Raw genomic sequence first — 18,379 nt, 5'->3', positions numbered from 1 at the left:
CAATCTATAATAAACTAAAAAGGATCCTGTTCCACTTAAGAAACACGAAGTGTGTTCTCAGCAGAGAATAAATGAATAGAACGAACTCACTCTATTAAACTAAAATGGTTAAAAATGGATTGTAAGAAATAAAAACCATATAATTAAATGGGGTGGAGGAAAAGTAGAATTGCCAAGACCCAGCGACTACAAAGGCCCAAAAAAGAAAAAAAGAAAAGGAAACTGAACATAAGACCCATTAAATTGATGAAGTGGGGCCTGGGTTGAGATTGGGTGTATATATATAAAAACGAAGAAGCGGCAGTTTATAAAATTTGTATTAGGGTTTGGTGGAGGCGTCGCAGCGAGCGGAAGAAAGGGCGAGAGAATGAAGACTATACAATCTTCGGAGACGATGGACATCCCGGAAGGGGTGAAGATAAAGGTGAACGCCAAGGTGATAGAGGTGGAGGGCCCCCGTGGCAAGCTGACCCGGAACTTCAAGCACTTGAGCTTGGATTTCCAGCTGCTCACTGACGAGAACGGCCAGAGGAAGCTCAAGGTGGAAGCCTGGTTCGGGTCGAGGAAGACCTCCGCTGCTATTCGGACCGCCCTGAGCCACGTCGAGAACCTCATCACCGGCGTCACCAAGGGCTACCGCTACAAGATGCGCTTCGTCTACGCCCACTTCCCCATCAACGCCTCCATCACCAACTCCAACCGCTCCATCGAGATCCGTAACTTCCTCGGCGAGAAGAGGGTACCTTTCGCTTTCTCTTTCTCTTTCTTTTCTTTTTTTTTTATTAGTCCTGTAGCCTGTAGGATAGCATCAAATCAGAGTTCTTTCTAATCGCTCTGATTTATTTGCTTTTGGTTTAAGTTGGATGCTTTTATTCATTCAGTTATACAAATGAGTAGCTTTAATTTCAAGAACCCACATTGAAGATCTTCAGAATCTTATGTTGTTTCTCTAAAAGATTATATTTTTCTTAGATTTGAAATATATGTTAAGTCTTTGATCATTGAAGATTTTGCATTTGGTAAAACTTCGTATAAGTCGTATATTTCTCAATTTTGTTGTGGTGTTGGTTTTGAGCGTTGTCCATCACTTTCTCGCCGGGATGTACTGTTTGCTTGGTATAGTGAAACTGGAGTTAACAGAAGTTTTGTTGAATTTTTGACTTGTCGTGCTTCTATTCTTATATATATAGATTCTTGTGCTGATCTCAGGTGAGGAAAGTGGATATGCTTGACGGTGTGTCAATTCTTCGATCTGAGAAGGTCAAGGATGAACTCGTTTTGGACGGCAATGATGTCGAACTTGTTTCACGCTCGGCTGCCCTCATAAACCAGGTATTCTCTCTTCCTCTGTGTGTTGTGTGAGAGAGCAAGCAGACTTCTTGGATGCAAGTTATCATATTACTGTCATTTGTACAAACCACCTTGATTATGCGGCTTCCCTGTTCTAATACACCTGTTTTTTTTTTCTTTTTTTTGGTTGTTTAACAGAAATGCCATGTCAAGAATAAAGATATCAGGAAATTCCTTGACGGTATCTATGTCAGTGAGAAAGGCACAGTAGCTGATGAAAATGAGAATTGATTTTCTTTTCTTACTATACCTAAGCGGCGGATACAGTCCTAAAACTGTTTTATGTCTTGTTGAGATCTCTACAATTTTTGTTTTGTTTTTTTTTTTTAATCCCAGAATTGGAGGGGCTTTCTTTTCTCTGTTAATTTGTGGATGGGGAAATATTGAGTATCTATTTTAGTGCCATATTAACGACTTAGTCCTTCTATGCCTTACTTAGACACAGGACCAACCATCCCAAATGATTCTCATTGCACAGTCCACTCAATTTGAGACCTACTTTTTAAGGTTATACATTCTCCCCTATAGTTGTAACACTTTGAAAAGGACCAGTTATCTAAAATTACTTATAAAGTTTTAATTTTACCAAGTTTGGAATGTGTAACTTGAAATGGAGGTGTTTTCATTTTAATTAATTCTCATTGGCCTACACAAGTAGCTCAAGACAATGAGAGATTGTTTGTATGGAGGCTTGCAACCACATTTTGACTTAATTTCCACTCGCCTAAATAAGTAGTCTAAGGATTGTAATTTCCACTCGCTTACATAAGTAGTCTAAGGGAATGGGGGATTGTTGGAGTGGAGGCTCGTGGCCTACACGCCAGCAACCTCCATTGACCTTCATTCACACGCCTTCAAAAGAAGGGAAATGATTTATTTTTATTTATTTTTTGGTCTTTCTTTTACTCTCTTAATTTTTAAAATTATTATTGAATCTGTGGGGCGTAGGTTTGAGACCTATATGGGTTTATAATTCTAATGGTAATTTTAAAAATTAGGAGGATGAATAAATAATTGGGTGGCACGTCTCCAAAAGAAAACATCATTAATGACATGGAAAATGTGCATGAAGAGGGAAGCCCCTCACCATGAAAAGAAAGCTTGCTAAAAGGAAAGGAACCTTTGAGTTCCAAAGAAGGCAAGCATAAATTGAAATTTTTAAGGCAAGGCAGACCATAAAGGAAACTTTTTAGTACAATAAGTGCCCGTATTAACTACTTATTGGCCTTGTATGCCTTTAGACACGTGGCCAAAAAATGGACCTAGCCTATATGAGGTCAGTAGGAGGTTAGACATGTCACATATGTATGCTCATATATGCCCATCTATCTCTGCTATTTTTTTGTTCAGTTTATTTTCCTTTATTTTGTTACTAATTTAAGTATTAGAGATGGTGCCACTGCTCCTAATGGTGCGTTACTCTGACTCTTTGCTATCATGCAAAATTCTTCTGTTGTGGGCTAAGTGTGTAATCATTGTATTACATCACACTATAATGCCCAAGTGCACCTAGTAAGGAATGTGAGACTAATATAATGTACGATTTAAAGGTCGAATTGTTATTTTACCAAACACTTAATTCCATTTCTATAAATTACAATTTTTTAAAATCGTATATTTTAAAATTGCTAAACTAAACCAACCCTTAGCCATGCAAAAATGCATCTTTCTAAGACTCAACCAGTTGTTTTGTTCATTGCTTATGGCCCACGTTTGACAAACTTGTAATGGGCTTAAAAGCTCACTACTATCTCTGGTTATCGTCCGTTGGGGGCCCATTCTCCACCCTTTTGAATTCTTGTACTACTTAACGAAGCCTAAACAGCAACAATCATTCTGTATACCGCTGTTTTGATGTAAACTACTTTTTGATGATCGCCTATTTTCCTCTGAAGACAAATTCAGGACCTTCCAAGAAACGTCTGTCTACAGGTCGCAGCCATCATGCAGAAGCCACAAAGCACGCAAATTTTATGATATCTTATATCTAGAGGGCATGAATTTGAAATGGCCACTATTAACAAATTACCAACCTTAATTTCTAAGCAAAATAAATAAAAGAAGAAGATAAAGGTAAAGCATCAACCTTTTTGAGCAATATATATATATATATATATATAAAAGGAAAAGAATATGCTGATGCTTTTGTTCCCATTGGGCAACAGACTCCTTATAGTCCATTCACTTCCCTATGTTTAGGAAAAATTTCTAAAAAACTATCAAAAAGCATCCAAATCAGAAGCCCTAAATATAACCAACATCAAATGGCGTTTACAGTGTTTCTCAATGCATTGAGAAACATTGTAGATGTCCAATGCATTATTAAATTATAAAAAATTGATTCACACATCCCAGCAATTCACTTTCCTCTCTCCTCCGTTGCAATGATAAAAAGAAATAGTATTTAATTCATATAGGAAAAAATTGTGAAGTGTTTTTTTTATAGGGAATCAAAAAGTAGTTTTATTCCCTAAATTAAGAGAAAATTGTTGGAAGCTACTGCTAGTGCTCTTAGTAGCCTAATACAATCACAAAGGGTGCCGAAATAGAGAGTGAAGTGATCATCATAGAGTTGTTTAATTAAACTCACTGATAGCTGACATCCTACAGTACTTTCCACCCAACTCATGCTCTTCTCCAGCAAATTATGTTCACATGACCACCCTAACTGTATGCTGGTCTTTGCCGATAGTGCATCTTTTATATATATATATATATATCTTTCTGTTAACAGAAAAGCCTGCAGGCTAAACCATGAACCTAATTAACAAAGCAATACAAGTAGCAGTGGTTAATCATCAAGCCTTGTTGGCAATGATTTTCATACAGTCGGCATATGCAGGTATGGCCTTAATATCCAAGGCTGCTGTCAACGATGGTTTGAGCCCTCTGGTGTTCAACGCTTATAGGCAAGCCATTGCTACACTCGTTTTGGCACCCTTTGCTTTTCTATTCGAAAGGTTGGTATTCCTTTCTCTTCATACTTTTTTTCTTTTTTCTTTTTCTAAATACAGCAACTATATATATATATATATATATATATATATATATATATATATATATTTGTTGGCTGCCGACAAGGTTTTTCCCTACTTAAGATAAGATTTTGATCAAACAAAATGGAGCAAGTCATACAAAGATTTATCTAGATGGCTCTCCATCCATCTAGAAGGTTTTTTACAAAGATTATTCTAGATGGTTCTCCATTCATCTAGAAGGTTCTCAATTTGTCTTCATCATCTAGAAGGTTCTACCTTGGAAGCCAAGTTCATTCATCTAGAAGGTTCTAACTTGGGGGCTAAGTTCATCATCTAGATGATTCTAACTTTGACTATAAATAGCCAAGGGGTCTTATGCCTTAGACAAAAGATGCTTGAGGAAGATCAACAACACACAAGAAGAGAAGTCAGGAGAGCTTCAGTTATACTCCAGAGAGAGAGTTTAGAAAAGAGTGTTTTAATACACCACTGAGAGTGTATATTAGTTTCAACAGAGGTTGTTTCTCTCTGTATTATTTTACTCTTGTATTAACTCAAGTTTTGCATAACTTGAGTAAACACCACTGTAACAAGTTGTTTATAGTGGATTGATCGGAGTTAGTCCCGTGGATGTAGGCCCACTGCCGAACCACGTAAATATTGTGTGTTGATCTCTTGCATTTATCATTCCATTATTATTCTGTGGAGTTTGCACAACCATTGAGTCAAGGGTGTGTCCATCCCTAACAATATTATAAACTAGTTACTGCAAGCTGAGTACATGTTCTAATATTCTTCTTCATCACGTTATTCTATATATAGGACGACGCATAGTTTGCTGTCATTCAGCCTCTTCTTTAAAATCTTCCTCGCTGCTTTATGTGGGTGAGTAGAGGTTTCTTCAGAGAGAATTCTACTTGTATATATATATACATAATGAAAGAATTGTACTTGTATTACTTTTAGGACAACCAATAATGTAATGTTTTAATACTGTGTTTTTGTGTGTGTGGGCTCAAATTACTCCTACGTTCAATACGTGAAATATTTAATTGAAATGAGAGGTGAATGACTTAGACAATGTTCGAATTCAATACTTTTGACTATGATATCATGTTAAATCACCAATCGGATAGGAAATATCAAATTTAATCATTTAATTAATACTTTAATTAACACTCTCCATCATGTGTAACATGAAATATTTAACTAAAAGATGAGAAAATTGTGGAGTTGGGTTCGAACTTAGTCCACTAATAAAAAAATAATAAATTTAAAAGTTTAATTAACGCTTTTAAAGGCTTGTTAATTTTAAGAGTTTTTTAAAGAAAAAATAATGCAAATGTGTTTTGAGTGTGTTTTTTGATGATTTGGAAGCCCAATAACGTAGAATGACAGAATTGTAAAAGAAAATGTCACAATCTTTGGAGGCAATTCTTAGACATACAGCCCAAGATCATGCTGATCATGACTGTAGTTTGGAAGCCAACGCACACCTAGCTAGCCATGCATGCACACATATATATATATATATATATATATATATATATATATATGTAACATCCCCAGCCCGTTAAGGCTGAGTTTGCCACTTTTCTTTTTTTACAACAAAAGTTCTTGCAAAGATCTATAAGGTCTATCAGAGTACTTGATTTTAAAGGATACGAAAAATGTATAAAACATTATTCAAGAGATTTTATTACAAGCGAAATTAGAAAACATTAAACTTTAGTTGCGGAATATCATATCATTACAATAACTTATATGAAAAGACTTTGAAAATTAATAATTATTCCCACCCCATTCCGGCCTCCTATTCCAGCATCCTTTCTACCTGAAAACAAGAAATAAAACTGAATGAGCCCAAAGGGGGCCCAGCAAGTAAAATCCACAACCATAAATAGTTTTACTCCTTGTTCTCAGTTTTGAAAATCATTTTCGCAAATAAATATAATTCTAGCCATAATAATATCTGTATGTACGGTTGCATCTCCCGTAACATATACATACTATTACATCTAGTAATAGATCATCGTTGTAAATCATCTTTATAAATCATCATCATAATGCATTATTATAAATAATCTCTGTAAATCATCATAGCATATCATCGTTGAAAATATAGTATCATTTTCTCATAATAAGGCCCATGTACACTATTACCCCTGTGCACGAGGGTTGCGGGTCCTTGTGACCATGGCACTGAACTGTGGCCACAGCCATGCCCGACCGTCAATTAACTCTTTCTTGGTGCACTCAACGGTCTAGTTGATGGAATACCACCTTCTGGCATAGCCTCCTTCAGTGGGTTCGCCTCCATCCGAGTATCGGTACCGAACTCTCATCTTATCTTATCTTGGGGCCAAAAATACTCTCCTCCATACATGTGCCCTCATTTCATAAACATTTATCTCATCTCTTGTACTTTTCTTTGTACTTCTTTTGATGCATCTTAGGGCAACATGTAGGAGGGTTTATCATCTTTTTTTCTTTCTTATAATCATCATCATTTCTCAACTTTCTTTTCTTAAAATGGAAACTTTTCCAAATATAAACTTGTTGTGCTTAAAAAGCGTTTAAATAAATAGAAACTTTCTAGATAATTCTTTTAGAAATCCTTCATGCATGCAACATATCTCCATGACAGGTAAATAAAATAATCATTTACAGTTTGATACAAGAATATATAAATAGCATGACATGAAGTAATTTTAGAAGGGGTAGTGAATTTACTTACCTCTAGACTGAAGCTATGAGCAGTCTTTAAACTGCTAATTAATCATCTTGACAAAATATCTTGTTGTTCCATTCTGTTTATTCACAACTAAATTAATAACAATTCACGAGAATCAATTAACTCCAGTCTACTCCTTTAGGGAAGTTAACCCATTAAAATAGAGAATCAACTCCCACTACTAATTCAAAATTCTCAAGAGTGAAACCACCCAATATCATCATGATTAAACCAAAAAGGTTCTCATCTAAGGCCTATTACTCAACTTAAAATCAAATACCCATAGCTAAAGGAAGAAGAATTTTACCTTTGAAGAACCTATCTTTGTTATTCTGCGAATTTTTCTTTTGGTCATCCTTTAAATCTCTGTTTCTCCCCCTCAGCATCTCACCCTCTGCCTTCTCTTTCTTATATCTGTAAAGCTCCCTCTCTCTATCTTATTGTTTCTTCTTCTCCGTTAAGTAATAAGAAATGGGAGTAGGTGAAGTCAAAGAAAAATTAAAAGAAAAGTTCAAAAGCCGTGTGGTAAAAGAAGGAAGGAAGAAAAAGGAAGGAGTAATGAGTGGTAGTATTGTGGAAAGTGGGGGAAGAGAGGGGTTGGTCGTTGGTGTGCTGGAAAATAAGAAAGGAAGATAAGAAAGTGGGTGGGGGCCTCATGGAAAAAGAGAGGGGAGTGTGGAAAAAAAAAAGGAATAAATAAAGGAAAAGAAAGAAAATGGTGTGAATTATTGAAGGGTTCCGGTCCATTATTAACAACACTTTGGGCCCACTCCTTATTAAAATTATATCTAATCTCTTCTAACCATTCTCACACCATTCTTCATTTGCTAACACCAAATCAACTATCCCTCAAAGCTAACTTTCCTTCAAATGTATAATATGTATCATTATATCATCATATCTCTTAAAGTCACCAACTAAATTATCAAGCTATAATCTATCCTAAACCTTAGGATGTATGATCTCAAATAAAACTTCATTCCTATAATACTCATATAATCCATAAATTCTTCAAGAACAAATCTCATCACTTAATATAATTATTAAAATAATATTATCTTCAATTTAATATCTTTAAATGAGGATTTTAAATCTGGGGCACTACAATATATATGTAACCAAATGAAGTCTCTAATGAATAAGAAAACTTGTGCACATCTAGATCGACTACCTTAATTAGCTTGCTTACTGTTTCCAATTCTTTCATTTTCTAAACTTTTTCCACTTGGTGGTGATTGAAATCCAGACCCGCAGTGAGCCTGGATCTATACTACTTGGCGTTCCGATTTACCTCAGCCACAATTGCAACTGCGATTCTCAATACCATTCCAGTACTCACATTTTTCCTGTCTGTCCTGCTGAGGTGAGCCAAAAATTTTGCTTTCCACTTAAACTGAATTTGCTTTATATATAAGGAAACAACTAGTATTCAAGAAAGAAGAACTTGTACAAACTTATAATTAATTAGCAAGCTGCATGCATTTGATTGCCTTGCAAGTTGCAACTGCTTTTTGCTGAAGCCAATCAATTTGGTTGAACACTAAAATTGTGTTATAAAATCACATGGGTGTTGGATAAATCAACCGACGGGAAAAGATATTGAAGCATGCACCTGCAAAAGCTAGTAATGGTTTATGTAACATTTGTTAGCTATCTGATTCTTTCCAAAACGGTAGGATGGAGACTCTTGGTTGGAGTTCATTTTATGGTATAATGAAGATTGTAGGGATGGTGATATCTGTTGGAGGAGCTGTGCTGCTTGATAGAGAACCTGCCCCAGCTAAGCCTTCTCTCCCAGCTGCTCAAAGTAAATCATCTCCAGCTCACTCCACTGATTGGGGAATCAGACAAGCTCCAGCTCACCCCACTGATTGTGGAGTCAAACAAGCCACCCAATATCATGCTCCACCTATGAAGCCATGCAATCCCCTTGATATTGGAAATCCATATCAATCCAGATCATGCGCACCAGAATTAAGGAAACCATATCAAAGATCACACAGATTGAGTGCAATATGCCTTACACAGAATGATACTCATCTCCTCAATCTGCACACATAAAGAAACTTATTTACACTCATTCCTTTGTAATCCATTATACAATCTGTACCTTAATTCTCTGTATTTAATATTTTGTAAATGCTTTGTGTATATAATGCCTTGAGCATTCCCTTGTAATATTCATTGAGAAATACAAAGAATTATTCTCGGTTCTTTTCTGGTATCAGAGCACTAAAGGCAAACGCCATACAAATTTTCCATTTTTCTTATTTTCTTCTTTTTCTCTCAATTCTGCTTTTATGGCTTCCTCTGCCTCAGCATCATCTTCAACTGTATCTTTTGTTCTCCCCAACTGCAATCAATTAGCTCAAGTAAAATTGGAAGGGCCTGGCAACTACATACAATGGTTGTCCATCTTCTTACCCATCCTACGAAGCAATGAGCTTGTAGGAATTATTGATGGGACTGAACCATGTCCCCCAAAGATGCTGACCAATGAACAAGGTCAAGATACTCCTAATCCAAAATACTCCATCTGGACCAAGAAAAACCAGCACTTACTAAGCTGGATCAATGCATCTTTATCTGAGAAAGTCCTATCCACAGTGTATGGATTGGATACCTCCAAGCAGGTATGGGCGGCACTGGCAAACAGATTTGCCAATCAATCTTGCCCTCACATTTCCAACATCAAGCAGCAACTACAGAATCTTCGTCAAGGTTCTAAGTCATGTTCTGACTACCTACAAGCTGCCAAAGCTCTTGCTGATCAATTATCTGTGATTGGAAAACCTTTGAATGATGAATATCTTATATCTTCCATCACCAATGGTCTCAATCCAAACTTTATTAATTTTGTGACTAATTTTGCCTTTGCAACTAGAGAGAAATCTCTTAGTTTTGATACTTTTCAGGATATGTTACTCAATCATGAGATGTTGCTTAACAATCATCAAGCTGCAGCACCTGATGTCTCCACTTTTGCATTATTTGCTCACAAGGCAGGTCCTCGCCACTTTCATCAAAAACCAAAAGGTCCACAGCAATTCAACAGACAGCAGCCTAGAGGGTATCATTATCCAAAACCAAATGGATACCCTGCCTTTAGAGCACAACAACAGCAAAATAGCCATTCTCTTGGTGGTCCCAGATTCAATAATCCTGCCACTGGATTTTCCAACAACAAATCATTACAGCCGCATCAGCCTCACACCAATACATCACATTTCCCAAACACAACTTGGGCTCCTTGTCAGATTTGTGGGAAATCAAACCACCAAGCTCTTGATTGCTTCCATAGGATGAACTACTCATTTCAAGGCAAACATCCTCCACCTTAACTGGCAGCTATGGCAGCCCAATCAAATGCTCTTTATGATGAAGACCAAGAATGGCTTGCTGATAGTGGTGGAAATGCACATATTTCAAATGATTTGGAGAAACTCACCATTCAGCAACCTTTTGAAGGCAATGAAATGGTTGCTGTAGGGAATGGAGCTGGCCTCAAGATTGATAATTCTGGTACAATTCTACTTCATAATTCATTTGCATCTTCCAAATTTCATCTTAAAAATGTTCTTCATTGTCCAAATGCATCTACTAATCTCTTATCAATTCAAAAATTCTGTTCAGATAATGATTGTCATTTTATCCTAACCTCAACTCATTTCTTTGTGAAGGACAATCTCACCAAAGCAACCCTCTTGGAAGGCAAGAGTGAAAATGGCCTCTATCCTTTGCGATTTAAAGGACACTCACACAAATCACGTCGTGCATTTGTAGCTTTGTTAGGAATAAGGACCTTAGCCTTGATTTGGCACTTTAGACTAGGTCATCCAGCCAATGATGTTGTTTCCCGTGTTGTTAACGCTTTTAATCTTCCTGTTTCATCTTTGCACATCAATAAAATAAACTTGTGTGATTCCTGCCAATTGGGAAAAAGTAAGAAACAACCCTTTTCATCATCAACTAGACAAACTGCTCTCCCTCTGAATTTAATCCACACCGATGTATGGACTTCACCTATTACATCCAACAGTGGATTCAAATATTATGTAATATTTGTTGATGATCATTCAAGATACACATGGATCTATCCTCTTCACACCAAATCTGAAGTATATGAATGTTTCATCAAATTTAAACTTCTTCTTGAGAACCAATTCTCATCCTCCATCAAATAACTACAATCCGATGGAGGTGGTGAATACACATCACTTCATTTTCAATCATTCCTCACAAAACATGGCATCCTCCACAGAAAATCATGCCCTTATACATCTCAACAGAATGGCCTAGCAGAGAAAAAACTCAGGCACATTCTGGAAACAGGTCTTACCCTCCTTGCACATTCTCATCTCTCTAATACATATTGGGTTGATGCATTTCTTATAGCCACTTATCTCATAAACAGATTACCTACCCCAACTTTGAATAATGCATCTCCTTACTTCCAACTTTATCAAAAGGAACCTGACTACAAGAAACTCAAAGTTTTTGGATGTAAGTGCTATCCCCTTCTGCGTCCCATTGGCCTACATAAGCTTGAATTTCGATCCAAACCCACATCTTCCTTGGCTACAGCTATTGTAGCACCCCAGATTTTTAAAGTCTTATTTTAGAGATATTAAATTGATGCTATGATTATATCAATATTCATATTAGGTAATGGCATTTACTTTGAGGTTGAGATATTTATTGATGATATTAGGTAATAATATTTATTCTTGAGGAATTTATTAGATCTTATGAATATTATTGGAATGAATATTTATTTGAGGTTATTATATCATGATGATGATTTTATATTGATTATTTTATTGGGAGATTTAAGAGATATGATAATTGATGATTGATTGGTATAATTTGGAGTATGATTGTAATAATTGGTGAAATAATAAGATAGTAAATGGTAGGTATAAGGATGGTAAATTGAAGGTAGAATAGTATAGGGTTGGTGAAATAGTATAGGGTTGGTAGAATAGTATAGGGTTGGTGGAATAGTATAGGGTTGGTGAAATAGTAAAATGAGGGTATAATTGTAAATTGAAGGTAGAATAGTGTTTGATTTTCTCCTATAAATAGAACTCTTCTCCTTCACAATTTTCACCACTCATCTCCTCTCCCATCTCTTACATATATTCTTCCTTCTTCCGCTTTTTACTCAGTCTTTCTTCTTTCTAAGAGTGTTTACTCAGAACAGAGAGAGAAAGGGCGAGACCAAGCGCTACAAGAAAGAAAGAACACAAGAGAAACCGAGAGTGAGATGGGAAATTTAAGACAGAGAGCTGAAGAGGAAGAAAGAGAGAGAGAGAGAGAGAGAGAGAGAAAGTCAGTGAGGGGATTGTTATGGGTATGGACCAACTGCAGCAGAACGGGTTTCAAGTAATTACCTTTGATGATTCATTCATGTAATCCACTGTAAGTATTCTTACTTACTGAGTATGATATTGATATCCAATAATACGGATTTTTGTGGTTTTATAACTTGTCTAGCATTTTGCTATATATGATTCAACAATGATTTATATTGTCGGAAATCAATTGACTCACTACTTCACAGTTTTTTGTAGTGCTTGCAGGAATGGAAAATCAAGGTAATTATGCAGTTGTGATTAGAGATTCATATTGAGATGTACAGAGATTCCAAGTTGGTTAAGTTTTGTCTAGAGTTTAGACTGTCGAATAGATTTGTATAAATACCTTGTACGACATAGCTTTGGGTATTTTTGTATAAAGAAAAGTATTTTTAACAGTATTTTTGTATTGATAATTACAGTTTTTCCGCAATATGAGATTGTTACAAAAATGGTATCAGAGCCACCTAGTAACGCCAGGTCATGTGGTATTGAAGCACTGCATGATGAGAAGAAGCCCACATTGAGTGGATAGTTTATAGAGATAGTCATGGGTGCTAAGTCCCACATTGCCTAGTTACTAGGTGAAACTGGGCTTTATAATGAATTATAGGGAAGCTCCAAATTGACTAGTCCTTTTGGGGTAATAGCGCAGATGTGGCTAGCGCTTTTCCCTTGGATGTTAAAAATGGTATCAGAGCATTACCCAGCCTGAGATGGTGGGAGTGTGCACAAGCCTATGAGGGTCGCTAGTGGACACACGTTGGTGATGCCAAAAGTGGGTTATATTATAATGGTGTCAGTTAAGACACAATGAAATGTATAAGGGCCAAAAGTTAAGGGCCGAGAATGAAGAAATTCCCTGAGGATTGCCAACGGTGACACTGGTGCCCAAGAAGAGTGCTTGTAGAGTCTCACATCGCCTGGGTATGGAATATGTTATGATATTTATTTATGAACAGATTGAATTAAAAAAATTTTATAGTAACTTGAGTAAGTTATGGTTCAACTATGATTTGTTTTAATTTGGGTTGCTCAATTTGAAGATAGGTGGTAATTTATGGGCTTTAATTTCGAGGACGATATTCTAATAAGGAGGGAAGATTGTAGCACCCCAGATTTTTAAAGTCTTATTTTAGAGATATTAAATTGATGCTATGATTATATCAATATTCATATTAGGTAATGGCATTTACTTTGAGGTTGAGATATTTATTGATGATATTAGGTAATAATATTTATTCTTGAGGAATTTATTAGATCTTATGAATATTATTGGAATGAATATTTATTTGAGGTTATTATATCATGATGATGATTTTATATTGATTATTTTATTGGGAGATTTAAGAGATATGATAATTGATGATTGATTGGTATAATTTGGAGTATGATTGTAATAATTGGTGAAATAATAAGATAGTAAATGGTAGGTATAAGGATGGTAAATTGAAGGTAGAATAGTATAGGGTTGGTGAAATAGTATAGGGTTGGTAGAATAGTATAGGGTTGGTGGAATAGTATAGGGTTGGTGAAATAGTAAAATGAGGGTATAATTGTAAATTGAAGGTAGAATAGTGTTTGATTTTCTCCTATAAATAGAACTCTTCTCCTTCACAATTTTCACCACTCATCTCATCTCCCATCTCTTACATATATTCTTCCTTCTTCTGCTTTTTACTCAGTCTTTCTTCTTTCTAAGAGTGTTTACTCAGAACAGAGAGAGAAAGGGCGAGACCAAGCGCTACAAGAAAGAAAGAACACAAGAGAAACCGAGAGTGAGATGGGAAATTTAAGACAGAGAGCTGAAGAGGAAGAAAGAGAGAGAGAGAGAGAGAGAGAGAGAGAGAGAGAAAGTCAGTGAGGGGATTGTTATGGGTATGGACCAACTGCAGCAGAACGGGTTTCAAGTAATTACCTTTGATGATCCATTCATGTAATCCACTGTAAGTATTCTTACTTACTGAGTATGATATTGATATCCAATAATACGGATTTTTGTGGTTTTATAACTTGTCTAGCATTTTGCTATATATGATTCAACAATGATTTATATTGTCGGAAATCAATTGACTCACTACTTCACAGTTTTTTGTAGTGCTTGCAGGAATGGAAAATCAAGGTAATTATGCAGTTGTGATTAGAGATTCATATTGAGATGTACAGAGATTCCAAGTTGGTTAAGTTTTGTCTAGAGTTTAGACTGTCGAATAGATTTGTATAAATACCTTGTACGACATAGCTTTGGGTATTTTTGTATAAAGAAAAGTATTTTTAACAGTATTTTTGTATTGATAATTACAGTTTTTCCGCAATATGAGATTGTTACAGCTATGTTGGATACAAATGCTTAGATCCTATTACTAACAAAGTTTATTTATCACGACATGTGGTTTTTGATGAGCAGAACTTTCCAGCAAAGGATCAAGCCTCTTCTCACTTGCCTTCCAAGATCAATGCTGATGGTGACATGCCCTTCACTCTCCCTGTAAGTCTACTTCCTTCTTCATCACCATTTTCATTCAATTTTGATAACAATGCTTCTGTCAGAGATGCTCCTCACAACCAATCTTTTTTTTCACCTTCACCATCATGTACTGAACTGTCCACCTCCTCCAATCCAACCAATAGTAAGCCACCTATCACTCCTCATCTACCCAACACTAGTATACCTTCAGACATTCCATCATCTACCATTGCCCCTGCCTCAGAACCAGCACCACCACCTCCTCCTACTCCAAATCCTTCTCAAACCTTTCTCCATCCTATGACTACTTGATCCAAAACAGGATCCACCAAACCAAAACAATTTCCAGAATTCCAAACCTATCACACCACCAAATATCCATTCCAAATGCTTCACCTTACCATCACTGACTCTGCACCATCTTGTTCTCGAAAGGCAGCCTCTGATCCTAGGTGGGTTCAAGCCATGACAGAAGAATTTGAAGCCTTGCAAAACAATAAAACTTGGACACTTTGTCCTAGACCTTTACACCAGAACATCATCCGCAACAAGTGGGTGTACCGCATGAAACACAAGTCAGATGGCACCCTAGAGAGATTCAAAGCCCGGTTGGTTGCAAAAGGCTTTGAACAGCAGAATGGAATTGATTATACAGAGACCTTCAGTCCTGTTATCAAGCCTGCCACAATTCGTGTCATCCTCTCCTTAGCTGTACAGTTTGATTGGACCATAAGGCAACTTGACATTTCCAATGCCTTCTTACATGGTTATCTCCTGGAAGATGTATACATGGAGCAGCCCCAAGGATTCACTGATTCAACTCATCTAGACTTTGTATGCAAACTTCACAAGGCCCTCTATGGTCTCAAGCAAGCACCTAGAGCTTGGTTCAATAGGCTGTCCTCCTTTCTGCTGTACATTGGATTCACTGCATCCCTATTGGATTCCTCTCTCTTTTCATTACACTTAGGATCTACTCACATTTTTATGTTGGTGTATGTAGATGATATCATCCTTACAGGCACCAATGACAAACTCCTTCAATCTATCATTGCTCAATTGCAGCAAGAATTCCCTTTGAAGGATCTTGGGTCACTTCATTTCTTCCTTGGCATTCATGTCTCTCGTACTGACCAAGGATTACATCTATGTCAAGCCAAATACATAGCTGACCTACTGTATCGTACTAATATGCAAGATGCCAAGCCCTCCAAATCACCATCATCTTCTGGACTCAAACTCTCTAAATTTGATGGGGATCCCTTGCCCAATCCTACAGAATATAGACAAGTTGTTGGTGCACTTCAGTATTACACCTTAACTAGACCTGAGATTGCCTTTTCAGTCAACCAGCTTTGCCAACATATGCATGCACCTTCAACCACTCACTGGTCTGCTGTGAAGAGAGTTCTTAGATACCTCAAAGATTCTGTTCATCATGGACTGCTGTATTCTAAAGGATCTCTTCAACTCACTGCCTATTGTGACAGTGACTGGGCTGGCTGCATTGATGACAGGCGATCCACAACTGGTTTTGCTATCTTCCTTGGCTCAAACCTTATCTCTTGGTGTGCTAAAAAGCAAATTGTTGTTTCTCGCAGCAGTACTGAAGCAGAGTATAGGGCTCTTGCAATCACTATTGCAGAGGTTTATTGGCTAAGAATGCTTTTCTGTGAAATTCAGTTCCACCTCTCTTGTGCCCCTACAATCTGGTGTGACAATGTTAGTGCCTTAGCCTTAGCTTCCAATCCTGTGTACAATGCTCACACTAAACACATTGAGATTGACTACTACTTTGTGCGGGAAAAGGTTCTCAATCAAGACATCATCCTCAAATTCATTTCAACTCATGATCAAATTGCTGACATCTTCACTAAAGGTCTCTCATCAACACGCTTTCTTCAGCTCAAGTCCAAGCTCATGGAGGTTTCCACCCCCATCAGCTTGAGGGGGGCTGATAGAGAACCTGCCCCAGCTAAGCCTTCTCTCCCAGCTGCTCAAAGTAAATCATCTCCAGCTCACTCCACTGATTGTGGAATCAGACAAGCTCCAGCTCACCCCACTGATTGTGGAGTCAAACAAGCCACCAAATATCATGCTCCACCTATCAAGCCATGCAATCCCCTTGATATTGGAAATCCATATCAATCCAGATCATGCGCACCAGAATTAAGGAAACCATATCAAAGATCACATAGATTGAGTGCAACATGCCTTACACAGAATGATACTCATCTCCTCAATCTGCACACATAAGGAAACTTATTTACACTCATTCCTTTGTAATCCATTATACAATCTGTACCTTAATTCTCTGTATTTAATATTTTGTAAATGCTTTTTGTATATAATGCCTTGAGCATTCCCTTGTAATATTCATTGAGAAATACAAAGAATTATTCTCAGTTCTTTTCACTGCTTAGCTTTACAAATACCATGGGAAGCAGCAAAGAAACAATATCTTCTACTGGAGGGGATCACAAGAAGTTGATTGTAGGCCCGGTTCTTCTCTTTCTTTCATCTGTAGTTTGGTCATTATGGTTCATCGTGCAACCGAACCTCCTTAAACAATATCCTGCGAGGCTACGCCTCTCCACTCTGCAGTGTCTCCTCAGTTCTGTGCAATCCACTGTGGCAGCGCTCGCCTTGCAGCGAAACTTTGACTCATGGAAGATAGGGTGGAATATTCAACTTGCTTCCCTTGTGTATTGTGTATGTCTCCAGATACCAGAATATCTTTTTCCTAATGCACCATTTCTTTTGTGGTTTTCCTAATCGTTGCCGGATAATTAATGGCTTTGCTTGAATAATATGAAGGGTGTGCTTGTAATTGGGGCTTCATACGGGCTACAGATTTGGTGCATAGAGAAGAAAGGACCTTTTTATGTTGCCATGTTTTTTCCACTTTCGTTGCTTATAACAGCTATCTTCTCAGCTTTTGTGTGGGCTGAGCGGCTACATTGTGGAAGGTTCGTTACTTGTTTCTTCTTCTGCTATATATATATGTTGGAAAAGCAATACTTGGCCCATTTTCTTACCGCTCATATATGTGCTTGCTATTTGCTAACAACATATTGGGTGGCATTATAATTGTTGGAGGTCTTTATTCTCTTCTATAGGGAAGGAGCAAGGAGGGCACTCAACAAATGCTCAAAAGCCAAGATGTTGAAAGACGCTAGCTGATCAATTCAGGCCCATCACTTCGTTTTACTCACACGCAAACAGGGAACACTCAGTTCTTGTTAGTATTGGTTTCCATGTTGTATTGAAGTTGTAGTGATTTATCGAAGATACATGATTGTCTTCTTATCTACTATTGTAATTTAATATCGTTATGACAAATCATGGAAACCAATCGTTATGAAAACAGGCTTTGGTTTGTGTTTTGTGCTTGTGCACGCAGGATACAGGATGCAAACCATAGTACTCTTGAAAACATGAAGGTACATTTTCAGATTACACAACTATAGGAATATACATAAAGCACTTCTCC

General features: G+C 37.0%; 1 protein-coding gene, 1 long non-coding RNA gene and 1 pseudogene across 2 annotated transcripts; 2 read left to right on the top strand and 1 right to left on the bottom strand.

Annotated features, from left to right (window-relative positions):
- Window positions 1-306: 306 nt before the first annotated feature.
- On the top strand, window positions 307-1,768 carry LOC132173288 (large ribosomal subunit protein uL6). Its single transcript, XM_059584740.2, has 3 exons — window positions 307-739; window positions 1,210-1,332; window positions 1,489-1,768. The coding sequence occupies exons 1-3, from the start codon at window positions 368-370 to the stop codon at window positions 1,579-1,581; spliced, it is 588 nt and encodes a 195-aa protein (XP_059440723.1). The 5' UTR covers window positions 307-367; the 3' UTR covers window positions 1,582-1,768.
- A 4,208-nt stretch (window positions 1,769-5,976) lies between these two features.
- Window positions 5,977-8,102, bottom strand: LOC132173336 (uncharacterized). The gene is made up of 3 exons (XR_009439304.2): window positions 7,370-8,102; window positions 7,066-7,138; window positions 5,977-6,162 (listed from the first exon to the last, which is right to left on the bottom strand). It is a non-coding gene; the product is annotated as an uncharacterized LOC132173336 (long non-coding RNA).
- Window positions 8,103-17,322: 9,220 nt separating this feature from the next.
- LOC132174426 (WAT1-related protein At5g64700 pseudogene) lies at window positions 17,323-18,356 on the top strand (annotated as a pseudogene).
- The last annotated feature ends 23 nt before the right edge of the window (window positions 18,357-18,379 follow it).

Source organism: Corylus avellana, chromosome 3, assembly GCF_965113065.1.
Source record: "Corylus avellana chromosome 3, dhCorAvel1.hap1.2, whole genome shotgun sequence".
NCBI classification, from domain to species: domain Eukaryota; kingdom Viridiplantae; phylum Streptophyta; class Magnoliopsida; order Fagales; family Betulaceae; genus Corylus; species Corylus avellana.
This window is presented reverse-complemented; position numbering and strand designations above follow the sequence as displayed.